This window comes from Lemur catta, chromosome 25 (genome assembly GCF_020740605.2).
Source record: "Lemur catta isolate mLemCat1 chromosome 25, mLemCat1.pri, whole genome shotgun sequence".
NCBI classification, from domain to species: Eukaryota; Metazoa; Chordata; class Mammalia; order Primates; family Lemuridae; genus Lemur; species Lemur catta.
In genome coordinates, this window is record NC_059152.1 from 10,571,039 (window position 1) to 10,591,624 (window position 20,586).

A 20,586-nucleotide genomic window follows, 5' to 3' on the forward strand; every position below is an offset into this window, starting at 1 on the left:
AGGTTTTGGGAAAGATGAAAACCAGGTGGGATTTCTTGTTAATCGCTGATTTTGTGTATATTCTAGTTTGTCTCTCATAACAGATCACCAGGAATTGTCCATAAAGGGGCAAAATTTCAGCCAAATTTTAAATATATTGAGTTACTGATGGCTCATGTAGAATTTGCCTAAGGATTTTGATAGTGTTTGGAAACAAATGCTTCTCATTTTAGAACAAGTGGTTTAAATAAAAAATAAAAATAAAAAAGGAAAGACAACCTTGAGATGAAAATTACAAATTTGGATGACTTTTAAATAAACTTTTTTGAACCTCAGAAAAAGGCAGTTTGGTTTGAGTTTTTGGAGAGAAGGTGCAGGTCAGTTCTTACTTGGTTCAAACTTGTTGACCTGTCTCCATTAGGTGTGAAATTTAGAGACATACGAGACCTGATTCAGAATGTCCACTGCAGTCAATGGAGTTTTGCTCAGAATCACAGAATCGGGCCCATTGTGCACCTCTCCCATTACAGCATGAGCTTGTTGCTTGCGCAGCATAATTTAGTTAGTTTGCAAGATATACATGCTTTCTCTTTTATCTGTGGTCGTACAAAGATAAAAATGTTTTTTTGAAATTCAGCATCAAACGCAGCAACTGCTACATGGTATGTGCGGGTGAGAGCATGAGCCCTGGGCAAGGACGCAATAATAATGGACTGGAGATCGGCTGTGTGGTGGACGCTGCCAGCGGGCTGCTCACATTCATTGCCAATGGCAAGGAACTGAGCACATACTATCAGGTACGTGGTCGGTGATGATGTCATGCTTCTAGGGAGGAAAACCTTTTTTCCCCATTAAAGGAAAACCCATTTTGTAAGACCAAAAAGTAAATTAGACACATGGACGTGTGGCCCTGGTCTGAGAAACAGCCCAACAGACCCATCCCTGGCAAGCCTGCCCCTAAGCTATCCCAGCTTTTGCATGCTCCTGGCCTGAGAACCAGCCTGGAGGCCCTGCCTCTAGCTAGCAAAGCCACACTGCGACTGCCACAAACTCCTGCACTCTAGGTCACTGAGGCACTTGCAGACATTGCTGATGTGGATTACAGCTGTAGAATCTGCACAGATACTATACTATCACATTCACTCAGAACCAAAGCCAACATATCCTACCCAACCAATATCCTGGGACTCGTCTATTGGAAAAAGTATTTCCCTTTGAAAGCTACTCTATAAAATTAAAAGAGGTAAGTGTTCTACCAGGTGAACAGATGTCAACATAGGGATACAAAAAAACATGAAAAGGCAAGAAAACATGATTCCTCCAAAGGAACACAATTATTCTCTAATAACAGACCCCAAAGAAAAGGAAACTTACAAAATTCCTAAAAAAGAATTCAAAATAATGATCTTAAGGGAACTCAGTGATATACAAGAGACTACAGATAAATGATTCAACAAAATAAGGCAAACAATTCATAATCTGAATGAGGAATTTAACAAAGAGATATCATAAAAAGAATCAAACAGAAATCCTGAAACTGAAGAATTCAATAACCTAAATAAAAAATATAACTTAAAGCTTCAACCACAGACTAGATCAAGCAGAAGAAAGAATTTGTGAACTTGAAGACAGTTCTTTAGAAATAACCTACTCAGAGGGGAAAAAAAGGAATAAAAAAGAATGAAGAAAGCCTACAGGACTTATGGGACACCATGACACAATGGACAGAGGCACAGAAAACATATTTAATGAAATAATAATTAAAAACTTTCCAAGTCTTGGAAGAGATATGGACATCCAGATCCAGGAAGCTCAGAGGATTGCAATAGATTCCACTCAAAAAGGTCTTCTCTCACACACATTATAATCAAACTGTCAAAAATCAAAAACAAAGAGAGAATTCTAAAAACTCAAAGAGAATGAGTCACATATAATGGAATCCCCATTAGACAATCAACAGATTTCTCAGCAGAAACCTTGAAGGCCAGGAGAGAATGGGATGATACATTCAAAATGCTGAAAGGAAAAACAAACAAAACAACTATCCACCATGAATACTATATCTAGCAAACCTATCCTTCAAAAATGGAGAAATAAAGTGCTTCCCAGACAAGGAAAATTTGAGTGAATTCATCACTGCTAGACCTGCTTTAGAAGAAATGCTTAAGGCCATGCTACAGCTAGAGCAAAAGGAAAATTATTACTATCATGAAAACATGTGAAAGTACAAAACTCACCAGTGGAACTAATTTCATTGTCAAACTCAGAATACTGCAGTACGAAAATCTTTCAAACCTCCAGTATGAAGGTTAAAAGTCAACATGGTCAAAAATAACTGCAGCTGCAATTAATCGTCAAGGAATATGCAATATATAAAGCAATACAAATATAAATCAGGAGAGGGGTAAAAGTCTACAGTATTTTTATGCAACCAAAGTTAAGTTGTTATCAGCTTAAAATAGCCTGTTATAACTACAGCATTGTTTATGGTAGTCCCATGATGACCACAAAGAAAGAAGTTGCAGAAGACAAGGAGAGAGAGAAAGGGAATCAAAGCTTAGCACCATAGAAAGCCACCAAACCACAAAGATAAACAAGAAGAAGAAGAAAACAAAGGATCTGCAGACCAACCAGAAAACAATGAAGAAAACGAGAGGTTTAACTCCCTGCCTATCAATAATAACCTTGAATGTAAATGGATTAGATCCTCCAATTACAAGGCATACAGTGGCTACATGGTTTTTTTTTTTTAAAAAAAAACAAAACCCAACCATATGCAGCCTTTAAGAGACTCACTTCACCAATAAGGACACACTTAGACTGAAAGTGAAGGAATAGAAAAAGATATTTCCTGCAAACAGAAACTAACAGTGAGCAGAAGTAGCTCTACTTATATCAGATAAAATAAATGTTAAGTCAAAAGCTGTAAAAAGAAACAAAGAAGGTTATTTTGTAATAAAAAAGTATCAAGGATCAATTCAGCAATATATATGGATATGTAAGGATATAGCAGTTTATATATACACTCAACACCAGAGCACCCAGATATATAAAGGAAACGTTACTGTAGAGATAACGTGTAGAGATAATGATACTGGAGAGATACACTGCAATACAGTAGTAGCAGGGAACTTCAATGACCCACTTTCAGCAATGGATAGATAATCCAGATAAAAATTTAGCAAAGGTATGCTAATTACCCTGATTTGATTATTACACAATGTATTCATGTATCAAGACATACAATGTTTTACCCCATAAGTATGTACAATTATTATGTGTCAACTAAAAAATAGTAAATTAGAAATTAAAAGAAAATGGAAACAAAAATGAGTTAGTAATATACCTTGACTTCTGTTGAATAAAGACAGTATCATAAGCCCTAAAATATTCACATAATAATGAAATACTCTGGCTAATTATTGAAATAGGATGGCCATGTGCTAGAAAGGAAAATCCCTGCTCTTCTTCTATAAAGTGCTCTTTACTTGTTATAAAGAATATATTTTTTTTGTCTTCTTTCTTTACTAATATTATTAAATTCACTTGTATATTTAAGGTGGAACCAAGTACAAAATTATTTCCTGCAGTTTTTGCACAAGCTACAAGTCCCAATGTTTTCCAGTTTGAGCTGGGAAGAATAAAGGTAACAAAAAAATCATTCCTAGTATTATATTTGTATTATTTTTCTATCAGGGCATAGCATTGACTTATTCTGAAATGGATTCAGTGTTTTCTTAGTACTGATGTGAATTAATTCTTTAAAGAAAAGGTAGCTATGTTTGAAAATCTCTTCGAGGTCACTAGGGTAACATAATTAATCAGAAAGAGTTTCTCTTTGGTCATCTTACATATGTTATTCCATAAAACTAGGCCTATACAGAATTAAAAAAATGCCGAATTACACACAATGCAGTAATCTTTGAACTCATAGGTGAGCTAGTGAATGGACTTAAATATCTGAAACCACCATCTAGAATAGTGGCATGTATAGAGTACTCTGGGCACATTAATGAAAGAACGTAAGTTGAATGAGTTGCCTCAGGTAACGCTAAAAGAGGAGAAGACATTTAGGTTGATTGCAAACTGTTAAAAAGAACTCTTCCAGGTATATTTTTAGGAGAGGGTATTCTAGGCAGAAGATGAGAAAAAGAAAACAAATATATGTAAGAATGAAAGTGCTTCAGGTTAAGTAATTCACCTTACTTAACAAAGGATGCTTTCTAGACAGTGGCTGGAGATTAATATGGATAAAAAGTAGATGAAGTCTAAGTTGAAAAAGCCTTGTGTGCCATGCTAAGAAGCTGGCACCTATTATGTAGACAGGGACAATCCATTGGAAATTTGACAAATGGGATTGAGTATAATGAAACTTGTTTTGGAAAAATAGGTCGGTAGTAACGTGGGGATGGACAAGAATGAGAATAGGCAGTAGCAGTGAGGTTTTGACAATTTAGTGCTGTCTACACAGGAGATAATGATGAGAGCTGTGAAAAGCAGAGTGGAAAGTGGTAAATATGAAAATATTTTATAGAAGAAATTAATAGAATTTGACAGTGAATTGGAAGAATAGGACTTATTGATGAATTGGATTCAGGTACTCAAGGAGGATCAATGATTACCCTAACGTTTTTGGTTTGGACAACTTGGGAATGCAAATGCAAAAAGTAGCAGAGTTTGCTGAAATTCTGGAAAAGAGACTCAATTGAATTTTGCAATTGTAGAGTTGAGTTCCAGGCACACATCATGGTGCACATAGTAGATAGTTTTACCAGGCTGGCTCGGGGACCTTGGACATGTTCCTATAATCATATGAGCTCAGTTTCTGGGTTTGTAAAATGGGTTCACAGTATCTGTTTTATGGAGTTAATATAATTAAAAATCTTGAACAATGTCTTATACATAGTATCTGCTCAACAGATTTATATATTATATGTAATACATATGTGCATAATGAATGAATATATACACACATATATACACAATTGTGCACAAAAAGAGAGCCATGTTGGAGATTAAGACTTTAGTCATCAAGAAATGAACTGTAATTCATCTCTGAGAGTAAACTGAATATCTGAGGGTGGGCATCGAGAGTGAGAAGAGATGACTGAGGAGAGAACCTGGGTGTATCAACTAAGAAAGAGGAACTTATGTGAGAGAAAGAAGGCAGCAAGTTCAGATGACCTTTTTCTTCTTTTATGAAATTTGCTAAAAAGCGGTCATTTCTCAGAACCCTGACTGGTCTTGTCAGCCGTCTGCTGACGTTTGCATCAGACACGGCACCTGGGACGTGTCTAGGCTGGACTGTAGATTGGCACCCCCACCCCCGTCCCTCACCTGCTTGATCTCCCGTGGCCCCCCCCCCCCCCGCATCAGGTGACAGCACATCCTGTCCCTCAGGCCAAACCTCTTGGGGTCACCCTTGACATCTCTCCTTCAGGGTCCACATCCCAGGTCCACGCCTGGCACGTCCTCCGCCTTCTGAGTCACCACCCTGATCTCCGTCGTCGTCCTTTCTCATCTGGGTGACTCCAGTAGCCTCCTAGAGGGTTCTCCCTAATTCATCCTGGCCCGTTTGTTGATCATACAACAATCTCAGTGGCTGTGAAAGTCGGTTCAGATCATTCCACTGCTCAAAACCCTGTTTCCCTGGGAATAAAAATCAGACGTCTTACCATGGTCCTTGAGACCCTAAAAGGGTCTGGCATCCCGTGACCTCTCTGACTTCTGCTCCTCCCGCTCTGCCCTCCTCGCCCGCCCCGCAGCCGCGCCGGCCTCCAGCTCCTTCCCGCGCGTGCTGGGCAGCCGTCTGCAGCACCTGTGCACCAAGCCCCTCTCTGCCTAGGAATTTCTCCCCTCAATATTCCCACGGTTCTTCTCCGTTTGCTCTTTCTGTCAGTGTCACCTTCTCAGCGACACCCAGCCTGACCCCCCCCCGTTTGCAATCCTGCCGTGCAGTCTGGTTCCCCCACTCGGCTTTTCTCCCCTCCCCTCCCCTGCCCCATGACGTCTCCTCTAACGTGCCACTTAATTTACTTCTTGATTCTGTTTATTCTGTGTCTTCAGCGAGGAAAACGGAAGCTGTATGAGGGCAGGGTTTTGCTTGTTTTGTTCATCGGCACATTCTCTGTGCCTGAATCAGTGCCTGGCACTTTTTTTTTTTTCCCAATAGTAGAAGCGAGTAGGAAGCAGCTGGAGGATGAGGCAGTCTGGAGAATGTCATCATGGGGGCTGTAGAGGAGAAGGAGAGGTTAAGGTGATACAGAAATATGAGAGGATGGCTTCCACATGGTCCCAGAAGAGACAGGAAAGCAGGGGTGGCATCAAGATTATAAATGAGTAAATGAGCTTTGGGCAAAGTGGAAACCTCTCTTTGCCTGAGAGCAGACAGAAGGAATTGAGGATGGCTGAAGATGATGTCGGAGGAGAGGTGAACTGTTAGTTAGTGCCCAATTAGTCCCATTCTCTTGGTTAGCAGTCAGAATGACCTGCTGGGCTAAGTCTGGGACACTGCTGGTTAGACGGAGTGGTTCAGGGATGAGGTGGGTGACAGGGACCGGTAAGGAAAGAGCCGAGATGATGTGACCTCTCACTCAGGAAGTCTGGCACTCACGGTCCCTACGGTGTGCCAGGTTTCCCCAAGGGCCCAGCCAGGTGGAGAAGCAGGAAGGATGTGTGGATGTGCTTGGCGGCACGTGCATTCTCAGTGTGCCAGGGAGTACATGGAAAGAGACATCCGAAAACCTCTTTGCTTGCCCTGACGTTTTAGTTATTTCCTCTTACATCATATTTTTTCTGGTTTGTCCTTGCAGGAACTTTTCGACCCAATTTCTGTTATTTCTTGTATTGACTTTGCTTGACTGCGAGCGTGTCCTACTTCTGCTGTCTCTTTCCCATGTGGAGTTCTAGTCGTTTCTTTTCTTTCTTTTTTTTTTTTTTTTGAGACAGAGTCTCACTCTGTTGCCCGGGCTAGAGTGCTGTGGCGTCAGCCTAGCTCACAGCAACCTCAAACTCCTGGGCTCAAGCGATCCTCAGCCTCCCGAGTAGCTGGGACTACAGGCATGCGCCACCATGCCTGGCTAATTTTTTCTATATATATTTTCAGTTGTCCAGATGATTTCTTTTTATTTTTAGTAGAGATGGGGTCTCACTCTTGCTCAAATTGGTCTTGAACTCCTGACCTCAAGCGATCCTCCCACCTCGGCCTCCCAGAGTGCTAGGATTACAGGCGTGAGCCACCGCGCCCGGCCTCTAGTCATTTCTTTATGAACCTCAAGGGAGGTTCTAAATTCATTCTTTTCTGCTTTCTGCATCTCGTAGAACGTGATGCCTCTCTCGGCGGGATTGTTCAAGAGCGAGCACAAAAACCCGGTGCCGCAGTGCCCCCCGCGCCTGCACGTGCAGTTCCTGTCCCATGTGCTGTGGAGCAGGATGCCCAACCAGTTCCTGAAGGTCGACGTCTCCCGGATCAGCGAACGCCAGGGCTGGCTGGTGCAGTGTTTGGATCCCCTGCAGTTCATGTCTCTTCACATCCCGGAGGAAAACAGGTCAGCCCTGGGCATCCTTGACTATCTGATTGGGGTACTTGGAATTAGATGGCTGTCGGGGGCTTCCGGGGTGGTACCAGAGAAACAAAATGAGATTTTAAAACATCTCATTTATAGAAAACACTGTCCAATACAGCCTTCCATGCATGCGTAAAAAGATCTCATTCCTTGTGGCCATGGTGTCATTATTCTGCATACTCCAACTTTCAATCTATTTCTCGAAGTCACCACTTCGTTACTGGGGGGAAAAAAAAAAACGATACTACAGTTGAAGACACCCTATGATAGTGTGTGGTTTCTCCATTCACTCTTGTTTTACTTATGAGGAGGACAGCAGCAAATAAGAATTCAGACAAATAAAATGGCAATCAAACTTGTAAGAATGTTTTGTCAAAACTTTGCATCTGATGGTATTTTTTGGAAAAAAAAAATACTGAATAACCCAAAGAACCAGCATTTGGGAAGAAATTTCTTAGGGAAAGTGTTCTCTCTCTACTAAGCAGAGAATTTTAACATTCTAATTTAATATTTTGGCATGCCATCCTCAGAAACCCAATATAAATCCGTGCCGTGGTCATTTATAATTTATATGAATTGCCTATGATAAATGTATACGTTAAGGGAATAGAAAATTTAAACTCTCTCTAAAGGTCATGAAAGATTTGAGGCAGTTTTCCAAAATATATGGGACACAGATGCATTAAAAGGTGTCATTGGAATCAGGTTGTAGAGAGGAGAAAAATAAGGAAATAAAGCTGGGGCCAAGACTTATGCATAGTGCTTGATACCTCACCTTGCGGTGTGGTTGGTTGGCTCAGGGCTCACACTGGTTTCATGGTCCCAAGCAATCAAAGAAAAATCTTTTAAGTTTCAAAATCCAGATTCCAAAAGGGAAATACCAACTGGCAATTGAAAATAATCTGCTGGCCCAGTAACATGGAAAATCATTAATATTTTCAATTTGGGGGATGGTGATAGAAGCATGTCGGTACATACTTTGTTTCTTCTTAACACATATCCCAGTTTATAGTTGAGTTGTCTCTGTTTTGGAGGAGAGCTGGTTTCTCTCCTCAACCGAATAGTAAGCTCCCTGGGGTGAGGAATCATGTCTGCATAATTCACCATCATCTCATCAATGCACAGTGCTTAGTACATAATAGACACTCCATGGTATTTCATGAATAATTGAATGATATTGAGATATGATAGAAATATCTCCACTGGGGACTGTTAAAGAGTATAACCAGTTGTACTGGTCAGCTTTTGCTGCAGTAACAAACCACCTCAAAGTCTCAGTGGCTTGCAAACAAACATTTATTTTGCTCATGTGACATGAGGTCACTGGTTCCCTACATCTCTGCTTCAGGCTGGACATGGACTGGGGGTGTGGCCCACCTGCCTTCTTACCCGAGACCCAAGCTGATGGGGCCACCCCAGTCTGGGATGTCAAGTTTTCACAGCTAAGGGTAGATGTGCAAAATGACACACAGAAACTTCCAGGCCTCTAAGAGTTTATTTTTGGCTGTGGTAAATGTTATGTCCACTTACATTGTATTGGCCAAAACAGGTTATATGCTCAAGCCTAAAATAAGGTCAGATTACTCCATCTGCAGGGAAGAAGGGGAATATTTGAGGACAATATTATAATGTAGCCTATGCTGGAGAGGTATTAATAGTAGGTGATATATTTGGCATTATCCTTAGATAAAATAATGAGTTATTTCTTTCGCTATCCCTGAGTTCAAGCCATAGTTCATTAAAATGTGAATAGTTTTACAAGGGGTTGTGGTGTGGGAACACAAAATCATTTAGTGCAAGTACATGCTTTGGTTTGCCTTGATCTAAGTGCAAAAGTTATGAGAGTTAGAGAACTCTATCGAGGGCATCTGCTTTAGACTTCTTCCATTCATTCAGTCATTTGTCAAACGCGTATTAGTGCCCAGTATGTTGCTGGCACTGGGTATAAAGCGGTGAATGAAACAGACATGATCTTTGTCCTCAAGGACTTTATTCTCTAACAGGGAAGAGAGATACTTTAGAGAAAAGACAGTGGTGTCATGATGCACATACTGGGGATGGTAAATGAATGGATTGGGCAAGGCGGCAACGTGGTGGACTGTAGTGTTCTTATGTGTTAATTCTACCAACTAATATTGAGAAAAATTAGACAGTACACTAACTTACGTTTTTCAGTAAGAATTTAGAATTTAGAGTATAGATTTTCTGTCTTGCTACAACAAATGGATCTATAATTTGACCATCAGCCAGGCTGATCCTCTTGGGCAGTGAAGAGCCCAGCTAAGGCATGGGAATCATTGCACTTGACACTTTATGGGTGGGTGGGGGGAGTTTGCACAATTATTCCCTTCTAAGAACTGGGCGTTAGCAACGGGGCTCAGCAGTTTTGTGGTTTCCTAGAAGCTTAGGTGTCACATGGGGGTGAGTAATCATTTGCTTTTAATAGGTAATGCACGAAGGTTCTGATTCTAAGAGTTGGGAGGTGGGTGCAGAACTGTCTGACTTTAGGCATAGCCTGGCCATATGTTTTAGGTTTTGTGCCTCGCAAGGTCATGATATTTGACGGAAGCAAAGTGACCTGCATGAAGAGCCCAGTGTAAACTCTGACTCCTGTAGAAACCTGAGGTGCCCTTTTATTTTGCTGAGTATAAAAATGGCACAAATAGTGTTTGCTTTGTGTGCTGCACATACCTGGGTGGAGACCCAGGCAGCTGTGGCGGGAGATGTTTGGGTGTGTGAAGGATACATAAGGGTAAATTATGTCAGATAAATTAGAGCTCTGTTTGCCCGCTTCCGAGGGCTTGGGCTAACAGCCTAGTCCTAGGGGAAAGACAAGGGCAGCCTAGCCTAAGGTTTCTTGAACCGGAGTAGCCAGTTGGAAAAAGGAGATTCAGAATTTTCCAAAGAATGTTCAAATTCTGAAAGGAGGGGAGCACCAGGTTCAAGTTGAAACCCAGATACCTAAAAGGGGCGCTCAGAGCCTTGGTATGATGGAGGATGAAGGAAGTTCTAGATGAATATTTAATTCTAGGTAGAAGAAAACTTGTAAAACATCTAGAATTGATTAAGGAAAAAAAAAAAGCAAAAATGTATGCAACCATTAAACATGCCATAGAAAATTAAAAGAAGAAGATGCAGGTTGGGGATCCCAAATTTGAAAATCTGAAATCCAAAATGCTCCAAAATCTGAAACTTTTTGAGCACTGACTTGCAGCTCAAAGGAAATGCTCATTGGAGTATTTCAGATTTCAGATTTTTGGATTTGGAATGCCCAACTGATAGGAATAATGCAAACATTCCAATGCCAAAAAATCCAAAACACTTCTGGTCCCAGTCATTTCAGAGGAGGGATATTCAATGTGTAGCCTCTATTCCCATACCTTTTTGAAATTTACTTGTCTACACAGATTTTTCTTCTGATTCCGATTTTATTTTTAATTGTCCATTTCTCATCTTGTCACCCCCTTTCCTCCTCCCTTCTACAGATCTGTTGACATCTTAGAGTTGACAGAGCAGGAGGAACTGCTGAAATTTCACTATCACACTCTCAGGCTCTACTCGGCCGTCTGTGCTCTCGGGAACCACCGGGTGGCCCACGCCCTGTGCAGCCACGTGGACGAACCGCAGCTGCTCTACGCCATCGAGAACAAGTACATGCCGGGCTTGCTGCGCGCCGGCTACTACGACCTGCTGATTGACATCCACCTCAGCTCCTATGCCACCGCCAGGCTCATGATGAACAACGAGTTCATCGTCCCCATGACAGAGGAGACGAAGAGCATCACCCTCTTCCATGACGAGAACAAAAAGCACGGCCTCCCGGGCATTGGCCTCAGCACCTCCCTCAGGCCACGGATGCAGTTTTCTTCCCCCAGTTTTGTGACCGTCAATAACGAATGCTACCAGTACAGTCCCGAGTTCCCGCTGGACATCCTCAAGGCCAAGACCATCCAGATGCTGACGGAAGCAGTTAAAGAGGGCAGTCTTCATGCCCGGGACCCCGTTGGGGGGACCACTGAATTCCTCTTCGTACCCCTCATCAAGCTGTTCTATACCCTGCTGATCATGGGCATCTTCCACAACGAGGACCTGAAGCACATCCTGCAGCTGATCGAGCCCAGCGTGTTTAAAGAAGCAGCCACGCCGGAGGAGGAGGGCGACACCCTGGAAAAAGAGCTCAGTGCAGACGACTCAAAGCTGGAAGGGGCTGGTGACGAAGAAGCCAAAGGGGGTAAGAGGCCCAAGGAGGGCCTGCTCCAAATGAAGCTGCCAGAGCCAGTTAAATTGCAGGTAATCAGAAACAAGGGTTTGGGTGAATTTAAACATTCCTAACCATTAAGGTATTGAAATTTGCCTCTGTCTCTTTCCCTCTGTGTGTGTTCCCATGTAATGGTAGTTCATAGAATTAACTAACTTCCTATTCTTTTGCCTCCTCTTCATTAGCAATTTCCTGGCATCTCTCCTCTTGTTTCTGCAGAAGCATTTCACCTTCATTTTGTTGAAATGCTTGAAATACAAGGCGTTAAATACCCCCTCTTACCCACACCTCCACTCTTGCAAACCCTCGAATGCTTGTTTACCAGTAGGTGTGTCCATTCTTACTTAGCAAGATTTGACTCCCCTAGTACGTTTCTAATGAATAGAAGACATCGCCTGTCTTTGTGCTCATCAGGATGGGTGAAGTCCTTTCTTAATGCCTCTTCTGTTCACTAGAGTCAGTTTGACGTTCTCATTACTGATGTGCTTTTCTGCTCTTCATTCCTTCCGTCAGCATTGACTGAAGTCTTTCTGGGCCATGTACTTTCTCCTGGGAGAAATAAACACATGTGAGCCTTGTCTTCCAGAAGCTCACTGTCTCTGGGGAAATACATATAATTACGTATGCCTGTCTTTTAAACTATCTGATTGCTAATTTTACTAAATATGCTGAAACAAAAGAATGGATTATTGGAAGAAAGAAAATTTAAACAGGATTACTATTAGAAAGGGTTCAGGATGACTCCTTGGAGATGGTGACTTTTAAGCTGAGGAGTTGAGTTCAATAGATGCAAAGAAGGGGGAGCCAGGCAGGGTGTTCTAGATGCTTTTCACCAGGACAAATAGCCCAGTGAAGCTCCTCAGGCAGGACAAGGCCAGCATGGCTGTTGTGAGGAAGGTGGAGGAGGGTAGATGAGGAGGAGAAGAGAGGGTGTTCCAGAGTGTGGTTAGCCAAGAGGCCAAATTCACTGCTTCAATACCTCTGTGACTGCCGGGTCATGCTGGTCTAGTCCCTAGGGGACTGTGTCATACTAGGGCAGGCAAAAGAGATGGAGAAGAGGCATAGACTCGGGCTGCTTCAGAGCTGGCATGGACAGCAAAGCTTCTCATGTGGATGGTGACAGACAGAGTTTTAAAGTTCTCTTTGTATTTTTGTCACAATTGGTATTGAGTGTATATAATTTTTTTTAAAACTTTGCAGAGCATTCTCTTTTAGGCATGTTTCTAGCAACATACTGTCTCAGTTAAAAATCCTTTTGGCTTTCAGCAAGAGAATATCCAGCTAACTATTTAATGAATAAGTGTTCATCACCGCTTCATTGTTGTATCTTAAGTGTTGAGTTCTGGAATTGGTCCAGTAGCTCAATAATGTCCTCAGGAGCCCAGATCTTAAAATCGTTCTGCTCTGTGATCCTCAGCCTGTGGTTTTCTTCCTAAGGTGCATCTCCTCATGATCACCTCCAGTGATCATGTCATAACCCAGTTACACTCACGTTGCAAGGAGAGCATTCCAGTCTGTTTCAGTGATGGAAAATCTTTCCCAGAAGACCCCTGCAAACTTCTCCTTATGTATCTCATTGGCCATAGCACCTGTGGCTGAAAGGGAGGCCAGGAGAGTAAATATCCACCAAAGGGACATGCGTTTGCCCTTTTGGCCTAGATAATTCACGTTTCATCTCCTGGGACTGAGCACATCGATACCTACACAAAATCAAGATTCTGTTTACAAAGGAGCAGAGTAGGCAACTGGGCACCTTTATCACAGATTATGATGTGATATACTTTAGCTATTAAAGGATTCAGAAATTAAATGTGGTGTCTTTTAAATCATCTTCTAGATGTGCCTACTGCTTCAGTACCTCTGTGACTGCCAGGTCCGGCACCGGATAGAAGCCATTGTGGCCTTTTCAGATGACTTTGTAGCTAAGCTGCAGGAAAATCAGCGCTTCCGATATAACGAAGTCATGCAGGCCTTAAACATGTCAGCTGCACTCACAGCCAGGAAGACGAAGGAATTTCGATCACCACCTCAAGAACAGGTAAAAAAATGAAATGAACATTCTTCCTTTTTATTTTGGTTTTGAGTTCATTCAGGATCTTTCTATTACAAAATTATATCATAAGTTACACGTGCTTCCCCACCCACACTCTGTTTAAACTAGTCAAGTTGATTTAGTTAGTGCTCTCAGTTTCACCAAAAGAATCTACTTGGTTAGTTTAAACAAAAGGGACTTCTTAAAAGATAGCAGGTATATGGCAGACTCTTTCATAAGGCCAGTGTCCCGGAGTCTGACGTTCTGCAAATAGGACATATTCAACCACAGGTGGTCTTCATCTGATAGGAACCCTTAATTCCTAGGACTCGATGCTAGAAGCTTTCTCTCTGAGCCCTCCACAGAAGAACAAAATGTCTCTGTCGCCTTGCTTGCTGGAAGGTTGATCACCCTGTTTGTGGATCTTCCTCTCACTACTTACGTCCAAACCCGGGTCTCTTCAGGGTGCAACAGAACCAAGGACACGCCTGAATTGGAGAATGAGCTAGCCTGAATTTTCCAGAATCTACCTTGGGGGTGGGACTCAGAGGATGAGAAATTACAAAGATACAGGGATGGTGGTTAAAGGATATAACTCACAGATCTCTTCTTTGATGTCTTATCTTTATCATTTCCCTCTATATCCAAGTCTGCTCAGAATGAAAGTGTTTAAGGACTAATTACAGAATTTATTCTTGATCACCAGAATGCAATTTCTTTGAGGGAAGAGACATGGAATTTTTTTTTTTTTTATTGCTATAAACAGCATTTATTGAGCGGGGAACAAGTCCAAGCTTTTCCAGATTGACTCTGTCTATTAAACTGCTGTTGGGAGACTTCTGCTTCTGGAAAGGCAGAGTACGTGTACTTTTCCCTATTCTTCCTTCTAAGTACCACTAAAACCCTGGACATTACATAAAAGACAACATAAGGAGACTCTGAAAGAGAGAAGAAGGGAGGTTGGCTGCGGAACTCGGGACCCAAGGAACGACATGGGGGTTAGTTCTTTGGGTTTTCTTTTTGCCTCATCTATCCCAGATTTGAAGCTAAAGAAGCCGGCAACCAGGAAATGCCAACGGGCATAGACAAGAAAAGGCACAACAAAAGCCCGCTCTCTCTGGCCAAAGGACCAGGAAAGGGACAGCTTAGCAAGACAGAATTGTTTCATATAATAACTGCACTGCTTCAGCCAGAAACCACAGGAAAAACTGTGTCCCACCTTCACTCAGCACCAGGCTGTAGCGAGGTACCCCAGCAGAAGAGAGAGCGTTTATTGCCACTGAGTGGTGACAAGGCCTGCCCCTTCCAAAGTGCCACTCGAGGCTATACACGGAGAAGTAGCGAGGCGCTCTCACCCTTTCTAGCCAGGGTCGATCAGTACAGATCTAATGGGGAGCAAGAGCTCCCACCCCTGCCTGGCACTCACGGGGTCCCCTCCCTCCTCCACTTTTCCAAGAAGCCTGAGTGGGGAAGTGGACTTTGACTCTTACCTGGCAGTTTCGAAGCACCCAAGCCCTTCTCCTGCTGGATAGTATCGGAAGAATCTGGCTAAAACACGGCTTAAAGAGCCGGAGTCATACGTAATGCTCAAAATATGCAGATTTCGGTTAAAAGGTCACTTATACCAAGAACCAGGAAAAACTTGAATGAAAAAAAGTCAATCGATAAACACTAACACTGAGATGATGGAGATACTAAAATTATCTGACAAAGCTTTGAAAGCAACCATCTTAAAATTGCTTCAAAATGGAAAAAAATAATACCAGAAAGCTTCAACAAAGAAAAGTTATAAAGAAGAAGCAAGTGGAAATTTTAGATCTAAAAAACATAACTAAAAAAAAAAAAAAAACCTCTATGAATGGGCTTAATAGCAGAATGGAGGGGACAAAGGAAAGGATTGGTGACCTGAAGAGAGAACAATAGAAACTAGAAACTACCCCATCTGAGGAAAAGAGAAAATAGGCTGAAAAATTGAACAGAGCCTCAGAAACCAGTGACTGTAACAAAAGATCTAACATTTGCAATGTTGGAATCTCAGAGGATAGGGGAAAGAGGGCAAACTGAAAAAAATAATGGAAGAAAAAATGGCTGAAAACTTTTCAAATTCAGCAACAGATATGAAGCTAGAGGTTCAAGAAGCCAAGTAAGTTCCACATAGCCGCGGCATGTCTTAGTCCAATTTCTGAAAATCAAAGACAAAGAAAATGTCTTGAAAGAAATGATACTGTACCTAGAGGAGGAAAAACAACTCGAATGATGCAGATTTCTCATCAGAAAGCGTAGAGCGCAGAAGGAAATGGCACAACCTTTTTCATGTGCTGAAAGAAAATAACCGTCAACCCTGAGTCCTGTGTCATGAAAATATTCTTAAGGAATGAAGGGGAAACCAAGATACTCTCAAATGACGGGAAGTTAATCAGAATTTGACTGCAGCAGACCTACCCTGAAAGAATGCTAAGGGAAGATTGTTAAACAGAAAGAAAATGAAAAAAGAAGAAAAATTAGAAAATCAGGAAGGAAGAAAGAACAACAGAAAGTGCTAAAATATGGGTAAATACAATGCATTTTTCTTCTTCTCTGGAGTTTTCTAAATTGTGTTTGATGATTTAAGCAAAAATTACATAACTCTCTGATATGGTTCTAAGTGTATGTATAGGGCATATTTAAGATGATTAATATTGTAAAAAGGAGAATAAAAGGACATAAAGGGAGATAAGTGTCTATATTTTGCTCAAACTGGTAAAATGTCAATACCAGTAGACTATATAAATTACATATATAAAGGTAATATTCAGAGAAACCACTAGAAAAACTATATGCAAAGGTGTACACTGAGAAATACCATGAATAAATCAAAATGAGATCCTAAAGGTTGCTTAAGTAACCCACGGGAAGTCAAGAATAATAAATCAGAGAGAAAAAACAAAACCACAAACAAAATGACAGACTTGAGTCGTGGTATAGCAATGATTCCATGACTGTCAATAATCTAAATACACCAATTAAAAGAAATTGGCAGAGTGAATTGGAAAAACTGAATCCAACTATATGCTATCTCCAAGAAACTCACTTCAAATATAATGATCTAGATAGGTTGAAAGGGATAGGTTGAAAAAATATGTATTATGAAAAAATTAATCAAAAGAAAGCAGGAGTGACTATATCATATAAAGTATACTTCAGAACAAAGAACATTATCAAAGAGACAGGAACATTACATAACGATAAAGAGTAAATCCACCAGGAAGACAAATGTGTACGCATTAGACAGTAGAGCTACAAAATATGTGAAGCCAAAACTGATAGAACTGTGAAAGGAGAAATAGACCCAAAATTATCACTGGAGACTTCAAAACCCCCCTCTCAGTAACTAACTGAATGGCTAAAGAGAAAGATGAGCTCTAGGATAGAGGAAAACTCACCCACTGTCATCAACTAGTGGATCTATCAACACTTACAGAATACTCCAGACAAAAGAATACACGCTTTTCTCAGGTGTCCGTGAAACATTCGCGAAGATGGGCCACATCCTGGGCCATAGAATAACCTCAAAAAATTTTTCAATTTGGAAATCATGCACAGTCTTTTTACCACATTGTAATCAAATTAGAAATCAGTCACAGAAAGATAACAGGAAAATCTCCAGACCTTCTAGACACTAAATAACACACTGCTAAATGATTTACGGTATGGGGAAGAAGTCTCTAGGGAAGTTAGATCATCCCCTTCACTCCCATCCCTTTCCCCCACACCCAGAAATGGGAAATTTAAAAAGTCCATTAAATTGAAAGAAAATGAACCTATCACATATGGAAATTTGTGCCACAGCTAACGCAGTGCTGAGAGGGAAATTTATGACACTAAATGCTTACATTTAAAAAGAGGAAAACACTCAAATCAATAATCTAAGCTGCCATCTCAAGAATTTAGTAAACAAAGAGTAAAATAAACCCAAAGCAAGCAGAAGGAAGGCACGAATGGAGATAAGGGCAGAACAGGGCAGAAATCAATGATATGGAAAACACGATAATAGAAAAAAGTGAATCCCAAAACTGGTCATTTTAAAAGATTAATAAAATTCACAAACCTCTAAAAAGACAGAAGACACAAATTACCCACATCAGGAATGAATCACTATAGACCCTACTGACATCAAAAAGATCACATGTGATGTTTGTTCTCACCACAAAAAAAAAAAAAAAAAAACTAGATGAGGTGATGGATATGTTAATTACCTTGATTTAATTTTTCTACAATGTATACATATATCTAAATGTCACATTGTACCCCGTAAATATATACAGTTAATATTTGTCAAATGTATTTTTAAAATATCATATGGGAATGCATATATACAATATGATTCCATTTATATTAATATACCATTCTTGAAATAAGAAAAGCATAGAGATGGAAAACATATTAGTGATTTTGAGGAGTTAAGGATGAGGGGTAAACAGGAGGGATGTGGATATGGTCATAAAAGGGTAACGGGGGGATCTTTGAGGTAAAGGAATTATTCTGTATTTTGACATTATCAATATTGTATCCTGGTTGTGCCGTTGTACTGTGGTTTTGCAAAATGTTACCTTTGGGAGAACTGGGTAAAAGGGGTACATGAGGTCTCTTTGTATTATTTCTTTACAATAGCTTATAAATCTACAATTATCTCAAATGTTTAGCAAAAAAAAAGAAAATCACATAAAAATATCCACAAAGAAAACCTAAAATTGTTTCCTAAAGAAAAATTATGAGATAGCATCTTTTCTTCATTCATCAATTTAATATTATTCTGTCTAAAACTAAAACAAATGCAAGAAAGTTTTTCCACACTTTGTTTAATTGAACCATTAATGTTAGCAACAGCATATTTACCCATTATACAGATTAAACATCCCTAATATAGAAATCCAAAGTCTCAAATACTCCAAAATACGAAATGTTTTGACTGCCAACATGATGCCACAAATGGAAAATTCTACACATAAGCGCTTGATACAAATTTTGTTTCATGTACAAAATTATTCAGAATATTGTCTAAAATTACCTTCAGGTTATATGTATCAGGTGTAAATGAAACAAATGAATGTTGTGTTTATACTTGTGTTCCTTTCCCAAGGTATCTCATTATGTGTATGCAAATATAGTCAGCCCTCCATATCCATGGTTTCCTTATCTAAGAATTCAACCAACTACAGATCAGAAAGGTTCAGAGGAAAAAAAAAATTCTACAAAGTGTCCAAAAGCAAAACTGGAATTTGTTGTGCACTGAATACTATGTTAAATCCATGCAAATGAAGTGATGGGTGGACATTGTTGTGTTGCGTATTATAAGTAATCTAGAGATGATATAAAGAATGCAGGAGAATGTGCATAGGTTATATGCAATTATTATGCCATTTTATGTAAGATAATTGAGCATCCACAGATTTTAGTATGCTGGAGGGGAGGGGAGTCTCAGAACCAATGCTGCACGGATACCAAAGGACAGCTGTATTCCAAAATTCAAAAAAATGTGAAATCTAAAACACTTCTGGTCCTAAGCATTTTGTATAAGGAATACTCAACCCGTGTTTCTTTTCAATTATATTTATATTTTTTTTGTTCTTTTTTGCAGCTGTATCCTTCTCAAAAAGAGTTATTTTAGATAATAAAGTATTGATATTAGCTAGAAAAGGTGGAGATTTAGGTTAAGCATAATAAAATACTTGTTAAAAATAGCCTTTCATTCTCTTAGTCAAGAAGTCTAAAAGCATACAAGAGTCTAACATTGTAGAATTGAGAATTAGGTAGGGACATTATATGACTATTTTGTAACTTGTTAAGCTTTAGATGATCTGATTTATTTTGTGGTAATAGTTGGATTGAGTGATAGCCAATGATTTGTTTCCTGTTGGCAATGATTTATGACCATTCAGAAACATATTTTGAACATCTGTGGTTTTATGATCTTTGCTTTGTCATTCTTGAATTCACCTTTCTTTTCTCCCTTGTTGTTCCTCTTTGTTGTTTTTCCAACTTTCAGATCAATATGCTTCTCAATTTTAAGGATGACAAAAGTGAATGTCCATGTCCTGAAGAAATTCGTGACCAACTATTGGATTTCCATGAAGATTTGATGACACATTGTGGTAAGGTCTTGATTAACAGCTCTTATTAATTGTGCATTTTTGATTCATATATACTAGCACAAAATTAGGTATATATGTGAATATGTTTACAAATATGCATAATACTATTTTAGGTTCATATAAGACTTTTTTTTTTTTATGGTGAAACGGTTAACTGTCCCTGTATGGGAAGTCATGAGGGGTAGAAAAATCAGAGCAGTAAAAATGAGCAGAAGATGACCGAAATTCTTTCTCTTTTCCCTCTTTCCCTGAGTGGCAGGGAATGGGAAAACGTGTTGGGGACATGTGACCAGGTGCTTCTGGCAGAGAGGTTAAGTATTAGGTTGGTTTAGTCAATAGGTATAAAGTTTCAGTCACACAAGATGATAAGTTCTAGAGATACAATGTATGACTGTACAATACGGTATTGTGTGGTTAACAGTACCATATTGCGTACTTAAAATTTTGTTAAGGGAGCATACCTCATGGTAAGTATTCTTACAACAACAACAACAAACAAACCAAAAAAACCAACCAAAACTCAAAAAGCAAAGGAGCACTAGGAAGCTCACAGGTGATGGATTTATTGTCCATTCCTGATTGTGGTGATGGTTTCACAGGTGTCTGTGCAGATTCATCAAA

General features: G+C 40.1%; 1 protein-coding gene across 5 annotated transcripts in view; it reads left to right on the top strand.

Annotated features, from left to right (window-relative positions):
- The window catches only part of RYR2 (ryanodine receptor 2), a 596,087-nt gene that overhangs the window by 402,014 nt on the left and 173,487 nt on the right, over positions 1-20,586 (top strand). For all 5 annotated transcript variants that reach the window (XM_045537281.1, XM_045537279.1, XM_045537276.1 and 2 more), the window contains exons 34-39: positions 617-776; positions 3,539-3,625; positions 7,300-7,526; positions 11,030-11,834; positions 13,640-13,840; positions 19,860-19,965. In XM_045537281.1, coding sequence (XP_045393237.1) covers positions 617-776; positions 3,539-3,625; positions 7,300-7,526; positions 11,030-11,834; positions 13,640-13,840; positions 19,860-19,965 — 1,586 coding nt within the window. The remainder of the gene's footprint in view (positions 1-616; positions 777-3,538; positions 3,626-7,299; positions 7,527-11,029; positions 11,835-13,639; positions 13,841-19,859; positions 19,966-20,586) is intronic.